The sequence below is a fragment of the Passer domesticus genome, chromosome 17 (genome assembly GCF_036417665.1).
Source record: "Passer domesticus isolate bPasDom1 chromosome 17, bPasDom1.hap1, whole genome shotgun sequence".
In the NCBI taxonomy this organism is placed as follows: Eukaryota; Metazoa; Chordata; class Aves; order Passeriformes; family Passeridae; genus Passer; species Passer domesticus.
This window is the reverse complement of record NC_087490.1, coordinates 1,684,626-1,693,861: the sequence shown is the minus strand read 5'-3', so window position 1 is coordinate 1,693,861 and position 9,236 is coordinate 1,684,626. Positions and strand designations below refer to the sequence as shown.

At 65.0% G+C, this 9,236-nt stretch overlaps 1 protein-coding gene across 1 annotated transcript; it reads left to right on the top strand.

The window, feature by feature from the left end:
• Positions 1-3,191: 3,191 nt before the first annotated feature.
• Positions 3,192-8,585, top strand: NEFH (neurofilament heavy chain). Its single transcript, XM_064392429.1, has 4 exons — positions 3,192-4,029; positions 5,122-5,321; positions 6,051-6,175; positions 6,471-8,585. Exons 1-4 carry the CDS (start codon positions 3,243-3,245, stop codon positions 8,080-8,082), a joined length of 2,724 nt encoding a protein of 907 aa, XP_064248499.1. The 5' UTR covers positions 3,192-3,242; the 3' UTR covers positions 8,083-8,585.
• Positions 8,586-9,236: the final 651 nt, after the last annotated feature.

The following is a 9,236-nucleotide window of genomic DNA, read 5'->3' as shown; positions in this document are numbered from 1 at the left end:
GGGAATGGGGATGGGGGAGAGGGAATGGGGAGAGGGAATGGGGATGGGGGAGAGGGAATGGGGAGAGGGGAATGGGGATGGGGGAGAGGGGAATGGGGATGGGGAATGGGGGAGAGGGAACGGGGAGAGGGAATGGGGAGAGGGGAATGGGGATGGGGGAGAGGGAATGGGGGAGAGGGAATGGGGATGGGGGAGAGGGAATGGGGAGAGGGAATGGGGATGGGGGAGAGGGAATGGGGGAGAGGGAATGGGGAGAGGGAATGGGGAGAGGGGAATGGGGATGGGGGAGAGGGAATGGGGAGAGGGAATGGGGATGGGGGAGAGGGAATGGGGGAGAGGGAATGGGGATGGGGGAGAGGGAATGGGGAGAGGGGAATGGGGATGGGGGAGAGGGAATGGGGGAGAGGGGAATGGGGATGGGGGAGAGGGAATGGGGAGAGGGAATGGGGATGGGGGAGAGGGAATGGGGAGAGGGGAATGGGGATGGGGGAGAGGGGAATGGGGGAGAGGGAATGGGGATGGGGGAGAGGGAATGGGGAGAGGGAATGGGGATGGGGGAGAGGGAATGGGGGAGAGGGGAATGGGGATGGGGGAGAGGGAATGGGGAGAGGGAATGGGGATGGGGGAGAGGGAATGGGGAGAGGGGAATGGGGATGGGGGAGAGGGGAATGGGGGAGAGGGAATGGGGATGGGGGAGAGGGAATGGGGAGAGGGAATGGGGATGGGGGAGAGGGAATGGGGGAGAGGGGAATGGGGATGGGGGAGAGGGAATGGGGATGGGGAATGGGGGAGAGGGAACGGGGAGAGGGAATGGGGATGGGGGAGAGGGAATGGGGATGGGGGAGAGGGAATGGGGGAGAGGGGAATGGGGATGGGGGAGAGGGAATGGGGATGGGGGAGAGGGAATGGGGAGAGGGAATGGGGATGGGGGAGAGGGAATGGGGAGAGGGAATGGGGATGGGGGAGAGGGAATGGGGGAACGGAGATGGGGATGGGACAGGGATAGGGACATGGAATGGGGACAGGGCATGGGGACAGGAGATAGGGACATGGGATGGGAATACAGATTGGGGATGGGGACCTGGGATGGGAACAGGGGGTGGGGGTGGGGTATGGGAACAAGGGATAGGGATTGGGGATGGGGACAGGGACAGGGGCATGGTATGGGGACGGGGACGGGGATAGAGGATGGGGCTTGGGATGAGGACATGGATGGGAACAAGGATAGTGACAGGGGATGGAGACATGGGATGGGAATATGGGATGGAGCAGAGAGATACGGGGACAGGGGACACCCCATGGGTCGGGACGGAAACAGGGAAAAGGGGCTGGAGAGAGGGCGTGGGAACGGGGTGACACAGCTGTGGGGACAGGGTCACCCCTCCCCAGGGTGGGAGGGACCCTCCGGGGCACTCCTGTCCCCACCCATAGGTGCCCCATGGTCCCAGCAGTCCCTGGCAGTGCCCAGCAGGAGCAGGGCGGGCACACAGCCGCTCGGGGTGCCCAGGGCTGCTGTCCCCGTGTCCCCAGCACCTCCCGGGATGTGTCACCGGCGGCCTGGCCCAGGCACCTGCGGGTGCCCAGCCTCCCTCTGCTCCTGGCTGCTCCCGGCCCCGCTTCCGTGGCTCCTGTGGGATAAGGGACGGGGTGGGACCCTGCTCCCACAGGGGACAGCTGGGGGGACAGCCGGGACAGCAGGGCTGCTCCGGGGACCACGGAGCTGCCTGCTGATTGGCTGGGATCTATGGGCCTGCCTGCTGATTGGCTGGGATCTATGGGCCTGCCTGCTGATTGGCTGGGATCAGTGCTCCTTCCTGCTGATTGGTTGGGGGATGTTTACGCACGTGCCTGCTGATTGGCTGGTATCTGTACTCCTGTCTGCTGATTGGCTGGGGCAATGTATAAGGACCTGGTTGCTGATTGGCTGAGATCTATGGTCCTGTGTGTTGATTGGCTGGGATCTCCAGGCCTGGCTGTTGATTGGCTGAAGCTGTCAGTACCTGCCCACATCTTGAGCTCACTGTGTGCTGATTGGCTGGATAGCAGCTGTGCTGATTGGCTGGGTGGTCTGTGACTGCTGATTGGCCACTGGTCCATATGGGATGACTGGCCGGGCTGTCTGTGAGTGCTGATTGGCTGAATGGTACCCAAGTGCTGATTGGCTGGATGGTACCCGAGTGCTGATTGGCTGGGTGGTACGCGAGTGCTGATTGGCTGGATGGTACCCGAGTGCTGATTGGCCGGGCGGTCCGTGCATGCCCCGGTCCCAAGGGCAGGTTTGGGGGGTCACATCCCTGTCTCCATCCCCTTCCCCATCCCCATCCCCATGCCAGCCGGGATGGCACACCTGGCCCTCCCGTCCCTCCCTGCCCGGAGCATCCCGCAGGGCTGTCCCCTGTCCCCCCAGGGGACCCTCCCGGCGCCACCCCCCAGCCAGGAGGAGCCCACCCCCCCCAGCCGCGGTCAGTGCCTGGCCCTGGGAGACACCAAGGGACGGCCCCACCCTTGGAGGGGGTGTCTGTACCACCCGGGGGTCCCCCCTTTCTCCTTCACACCGGGGTGGGTTCCTGCTCTGTACTGGGTGGTCCCAGGGTCCCACTCTCTATTCCTGGGGATCCCACTGCATTCCCAGGTGTTCCCCTCTCTGCCCAGGGCGTCCACGGTCGCATCAGGAGCTCCCCACTCCCTTTCTTTGGGGTCCTCGGGGGTCCCACCTCCCTCTCTGAAGGTCCCACACTCTATTCCTCTTTTCCCCCCCTCTGCTCGGAGCATCCCTTCTCGCTGCAGGGCTCTCCACTTCCCGCGGGGTCCCCACTCTGTCCTGGGGTGTCCCTGCTCCTTTCCCGGGGCTCCCATTCTCTGTTCCCAGTGGTCCTGCTCCCTGCCCGGGGAATGTGTTCTCCCTAAAGGAGCTCCCTCCTCCCTTCCCGGGGGTCCCGCTCTCTGTCCGGGGGCTCTCCACTCCCTTGCCGGTGGTCCTGTTTGCCACTCCCGGATCCCGCTGTGCCCCGGGTCCCCGTTCTCCTGCGGGGGACCATCCGCTCCTTTCTGGTGTGGCTCCCGCTCCCACCCGGGCGTGGCAGCGGGGTCCCCCCGCACCCGCGGGGCTGCGGCGGCGGCGCGGGGCGGTGCCGGTGCCGGTGCCCACCCCCGCTGCCGGTGGCGGGGCGGGGCGGAGCGGCCGCCCCGAGCGCTATAAAGCGAGCGGCCGCGCCGGTGCCGCAGCGAGGGCAGGGGTCGCCATGAGCCTGATGCTGGAGACGCTGCTGGGCCCCCCGGGGGGGCTCCGCAAGGAGCCGGGCCGCGCTGCCCCGCGCTCCGCCGCCTCCAGCGGCTTCTACTCGTGGCCGGCCCCGGTGGCGGGACGGGCGCGGGGCGCGGGCGGCGGCAGCGCGGCCGCGTCCTCCACCGAGAGCCTGGACTCGCTGAACGGCGAACCGCGGGCGCGCAACGAGAAGGAGCTGCTGCAGGTGCTGAACGACCGCTTCGCCGGCTACATCGAGCGGGTGCGGGCGCTGGAGCAGCAGAACCGGGCGCTGGCGGCCGAGGCGGCGGCGCTGCGGCAGCAGCAGGCGGGGCGCTCGGCCATGGGCGAGCTGTACGCGCGGGAGCTGCGGGACATGCGGGGCACCGTGCTGCGCCTGGGCGCCGAGAAGGGCCAGCTGCGGCTGGAGCGGGCGCGCCTGGCTGAGGACGTGGCGGCGCTGCGGGGACGGCTGGAGGACGAGGCCCGGCAGCGCTCGGAGCTGGAGGCGGCGGCCCGCGGGCTGGCGCAGCGCTCGGCGCAGGAGGAGCGGGCGCGGGCGCCGCTGGAGGAGCGGGCCCGGGCGCTGCGGGAGGAGGCGGAGCAGCTGCGGAGGCAGCACCGCGCCGAGGTGGGAGCGCTGCTGCGCGGGGCGCGCCCCGAGCTGCCCGCGGAGCCGCCCGCCTCGCTGCGCCCCGGCGTCACCGCCGCGCTGCGCGACCTGCGCGCTCAGCTGGAGGGCACGGCGGCCCGCAGCACCCTGCAGGCCGAGGAGTGGTTCCGCGGTGAGTGCGAGGGTGCGGCCGCCAAACTCGCCGGCAGCATCCCGGTACCTCCCCCGGGACACCCTGGGCTGCCGCGCCCCGGGGTGGGCTGGGAGCAAAGGGAGAGAGGGAGGCCCGAGGGATGCGGGGACCCCAGCCCTCTGTGTCGTGTTAGATGCCTCAGGGACCCCTCCCACCTGTATTGTGCTCCTGGAGGGTGTTGGGACACCGAGCTCCTATATACTGTGCTCGGGGAGGGCGTTAGTGTCCCCACCCTAGGAGCGTGCAGGGACCTCCCGTCCATCCAGCACCCTGGGAGGGCTTCAGGGTGACCCCAGCCCAGCCACCAGAGCTCCAGTGCTTGCGGGGGCGCTGCCCGACTCCCCTCTGCCCCGCAGTGAGTTTTGAGGAGGGTTCCAGGATCCCTGGCTCGGCACCCCCCAAGGTTTTGGGGTGCCGGACGCCCCTGATGCCGCAGGGTGTTGTGCAGGGGCGAGGCCAGCGGTGTTTGCGGTGCTGGGGGGGCGGTACCGCATCCCTGACGCGGGAGGGGAGGACAGAGAGGGGCCGTTTTTGGGGGGACACTACGGAGCGGAGGGTGGGGTGGGCAGCCCAGGCTGAGCCCGGCGCGCAGGGCGGCTCCAGCACCGCGGACAGCGGCGGATCAGCACCGCGGGCAGCGGCAGCGCCGAGCCGGGCGCCCGCAGGGTCGGTGCTGCCCGTCCCTGTCCCTCGTTCTGTGCCCCTCCTCGTCCCCTGGGGTGTCCGCAGAGCGCTGCGGCAAAACCCCCCCGCCTCGGGCCAGGGCTGGCGGGGGGGCAGCGCTGTGGGGCAGGGGATGTGGCACAGCTGAAGGGGAGGCTGGTGCTGCAGCGAGGATCTGCGCTGGCTGAAGTCCAGGATGGCAGAAACAGCCCCGGGCTCGTCTTGCCCGTCCTCCTTCACTTCCCGGCAGAGATGGAGCGAGGGGTGGGGAAGGCAGAGCCCTCAGGGAGCCTGGGATGGCTCTGCAGAGGACAGGGACACGTGGCATGGACAGGTTTGGGTTTCCCCAAGGAGGGGAGGCTGCAGCCTCCTTCCCTCCCGCCCTGCAGCTTCCCTTTTCCCTCGCAGTGAGGCTGGACAAGCTCTCGGAGGTGGCCAAGGTGAACACGGACGCCATGCGCTTGGCCCAGGAGGAGATCTCCGAGTACCGCCGGCAGCTCCAGGCCAAGACCACCGAGCTGGAAGCCCTCAAAGGGACCCAGGAGTCGCTGGAGAGGCAGAGGCAGGAGTCGGAGGAGCGCCACCACGCAGATGTCCTGTCCTACCAGGTGCAGTGGCGCAGTGGGCAGCGCCTGGGCTGGGGAGGGACCATCCAGCTGCTGGGAGGGGCAGCACTGGGATTTTGGATTCAGGGGTGGGAAGCAGCTGTGGCAAATGCTCTGGGCTGTGTCAGAACTGGCCTTCCCCAGCCCACAGGGATCAGGAACCCAGAGCCTGAGGTGGTGTCCAGGCTGCTGTGTCCCTCAGCACCCCTGGAGCTGCCCCATGGCTCTGCCTGGCACTGAGCTGCCTGTGAGGATGGTCACAAATGCCATGGAAGTGTGTCCAGGGTTTGGGCCACATCCTGTCTACCAGATCTGGGAGTGAGGGCTGCCTTGGTGGCCTTGGAATGAAGGGCTGTCCCCAGGGTGGTGCCCACCAGCCTCCAGCTGGAGTTCAGTTGCCATTGGACTCACCCTAGTCCTAGAAGCATTCCCACTGCTCGTCCCTGCTGGAGGCAGTGCTGGGAGCGGGCCAGGGGCTCAGCTGGAGTGCAGCTCCTTGCTCAGGGCATGCAGGGCTCCTGCCAGGTTCCTCAAGGCAACTGGGCATCCTGGGAGCACCCCTGGCTGTGTCCCCTTCCCTGTGTGTCTGCAGGAGGAGGTGGCTGCAGACTCCTCCATGAGGATACCCCGGTGTTGGAGGCCAGGGGACAGTTTAGGAGTGCCCTTGTGTCCCTCTGCTCCTGGGGACTGTGCCATATGCCCCCCACCCCTTATTGCTGTGTCTGCCCACAGGAAACCATCCAGCAGCTTGACAACGAGCTGAGGAACACCAAGTGGGAGATGGCAGCTCAGCTCCGCGAGTACCAGGATCTGCTCAACGTCAAAATGGCCCTGGACATCGAAATTGCTGCCTACAGGTACAGGGGGGACAGGGGAAGGCCTGGGGGGGTCTCAGCCAGGTCTGCTCAAGCTCCCTTGTTGACACCTGGGCTCTTTTTGTTGAGCAAATCATCCATCCATGGTGGGCAATGTCCAGTGGTGTGTGGAGGGAAGGGCAAGGAAACCTGCTCATCCCAGGCCACAGGAGCAGGAGGATTATCCAGGATGGGGCAGGGAGGGAGATGGAGCTGCAGGACATTGCTGGCAGCTCCTGGGCACGGGATGAGAGGAGAAGCCTTCACTGAGGGCCCTGCCCTGGTCTCTCCCTGGCAGAAAGCTCCTGGAAGGGGAGGAGTATCGGCTGGAGACTGGCATTGGGATGCTCTCCTACCCCGAGGTGGTCCCCAAGCCTCCCAGCATCACCACTAGCATCAAGGTGAAGAGCGAGGAGAAGATCAAGGTGGTGGAAAAATCAGAGAAGGAGACAGTGATTGTGGAGGAGCAGACAGAGGAAATCCAGGTGACCGAGGAGGTCACAGAGGAGGAGGAGGCTGAGAAAGAGGCTGAAGAGGAAAAAGCAGAAGAGGGGGAGGAAGAGGGGGAGGAAGAAGAAGAGGAGAAGGCTGAAGAAGAGGCTGAAGAAAAGGCCAAGTCTCCTGCAAAGGAGGAGGCCAAGTCCCCAGAGAAACCTGAGTCCCCTGCAAAGGAAGAGGCCAAGAGCCCAGCTGTGAAGTCCCCTGAAAAACCTGCAACCCCCTCAAAGGAGGAGGCCAAGAGCCCAGCTGTGAAATCCCCAGAAAAACCTGCAACCCCCTCAAAGGAAGAGGCCAAGAGCCCAGCTGTGAAGTCCCCAGAGAAACCCCCAACCCCCTCAAAGGAGGAAGCCAAGACTCCAGCTGTCAAATCCCCTGAAAAGCCACCAACACCCTCTAAGGAGGAGGCCAAGACCCCAGCAGTGAAATCGCCAGAGAAACCCACACCTCCCTCAAAAGAGGAGGCCAAGACCCCAACAGTGAAATCCCCAGAGAAACCGACACCTCCCTCAAAAGAGGAGGCCAAGACCCCAACTGTCAAGTCCCCAGAGAAACCCTCAGCCCCTTCTAAAGAGGAGGCCAAGCCCCCAGCTGTGAAATCCCCAGAGCCACCGGCAACTCCCTCGAAGGAGGAAGCCAAACCTCCATCTGTCAAATCCCCAGAGAAGCCCCCAAGCCCCTCTAAGGAGGAGGCCAAGCCCCCGGCTGTGAAGTCCCCAGAGAAGCCCCCGAGCCCCTCTAAGGAGGAGGCCAAGCCCCCGGCTGTGAAGTCCCCAGAGAAAGCCAAATCTCCCGTGAAGGAGGAGGCCAAGTCTCCGCAGAAGGAAGCAGCCCCAGCCAAGGAGCCAAGCCCTGCTCCGAAGGCCCCGGCCAAGGAGGAGCAGCCCAAGGAGGTGAAGGCTCCCTCCAAGCCTGAGGAGGGTAAGAAGGAGGAAGCTCCCAAGAAGGATGTCCCAGCCAAGGCAGAGGAGAAACCCAAGGAGAAGGCGGCTGCTGTGCCAGAGCCTCCAGCTCCACAGGCCAAAGAGACCAAGCCAAGCCCCAAACCTGCCGAAGAGGCTCCAGCAAAACCTCAGCAGGAGGTCAGCAAAGCGGCCACCAAGGAGGCTGAAAAGCCAAAGGCTGAGGAGCCCAAGAAGAAAGTAGAAGAACCCAAGAAGGAAAAGACGGAGGAGCCCAAGAAGGCAGAGGAGCCCAAGAAAGAAAAGACAGAGGAGCCCAAGAAGGAGAAGGCAGAGGAGCCTAAGAAGGTGGAGGAACCCAAGAAGGAGAAGGCAGAGGAACCCAAGAAAGTGGAGGAACCCAAAGCTAAAGCAAAACCCAAAGATGAGCCCAAAGCCAGTAAGGAACCCCCCAAAGGCGAGGCTCCCTCCAGCAAGGAGGGCTCAGCCCCAGAGACGGGGAAGAAGTGATGGAAGAGTCCCAGGAGCCGAAGGCACCTCCGGGCACGGGAGCTGCTCCGCTCCCTCCGATGGCTGGGCCCAGGGTGGGACCCCAGGGACCCCCAGGGCCCCCCAGGCCAGGCTTTCCCTTAGCAATAGGCCCGTGAGAGCCCCGTGGGTGGGCGATTGCTTCCCTCGCAGAACGTGATATTCGCCGAGCGCCACATTTAAACACTTGAATTATAACCCAGGAGAAGAGGGGGAGCCCCCAGGGGAACCCCACCACCCTTCTCCTCTAAGTGCATTTATTTAATGTATGTGCAATGGATGGATGAGTGCAATGCAGAGCTGTAGCTGCTTGGGGGGGCTGGCGGGGTCCTGCCCTGCCCTGGGGGGCGACAGTCCCTCTGGGCAGAGGTGGGAGAGGCTGGGAGCTGCTGGAATGCTCACAGACACACACGGTGCACCAGGAACCTCAGCCCACTGATCTTTGCTTTCTGTGCAATAACCAAATAAAAGTGCTTACAGAGACACCCTGGCTCTGCTGGCTCGTCCTGGGGAGAAGACAGAGAAGGAAGGTGGGAAGGTGGGGCTGGGATCTGTCACCCAGGGCTGGGGTGGGTGACACGGGGCTTTCCAGAGGGGAAACACACCCCACAGCAGGCACAAGGACCCTGTGTCCTGAGGATGGAAACAGGGCCAGCCCTGCCATGCTCTCCAAAGGATCTCAGTGTGTTTTTCCCCTTCCTTCTTTTTTTAAAGCGTGGCTCCCAAGGGACTGGGAGAGCCTGGTTTAACCCAAGGGCTGCGGCACAGCCCGGCACTGCAGCACTGCACCCAGGGCAGGGGCTGGGGGGAGCAGGAGAGGGGCTCTCAGCCCTGCTGGGGGAGAAATCACTCCCAGGGGAGACACGGAGAGGCTGGGATGAAGGAGGGACAGTGACCTCGGGAGGGGGATGGAGCCCCAGCTCTGCCAGTCTGGGACCCCCACGCAGAGCGGTGCAGGGGAGGGGGCACATCCCAACCCCCTGAGGCTAAGCAGGACAAGCCAGGATGTCCCACACCCCTCCTCCTGCCTTCCCAGGACCCTGCTCTGCTCCCCTCCAAGCCCAGGGAGCAGAGGAGCCCCCAGGATGCAGGGATTGTGCTGGGTGGGATGGCAGCCAGCCGGCAAGGACAGGCTG

Excerpts from the sequence above, each read along its gene's own strand:
- NEFH (XM_064392429.1), top strand. The coding sequence starts at position 3,243 with ATGAGCCTGATGCTGGAGACGCTGCTGGGCCCCCCGGGGGGGCTCCGC. Across the intron at positions 4,030-5,121 it reads GGCCGAGGAGTGGTTCCGCG|TGAGGCTGGACAAGCTCTCG; the intron begins GTGAGTGCGAGG and ends TTTCCCTCGCAG. Across the intron at positions 5,322-6,050 it reads CAGATGTCCTGTCCTACCAG|GAAACCATCCAGCAGCTTGA; the intron begins GTGCAGTGGCGC and ends GTCTGCCCACAG.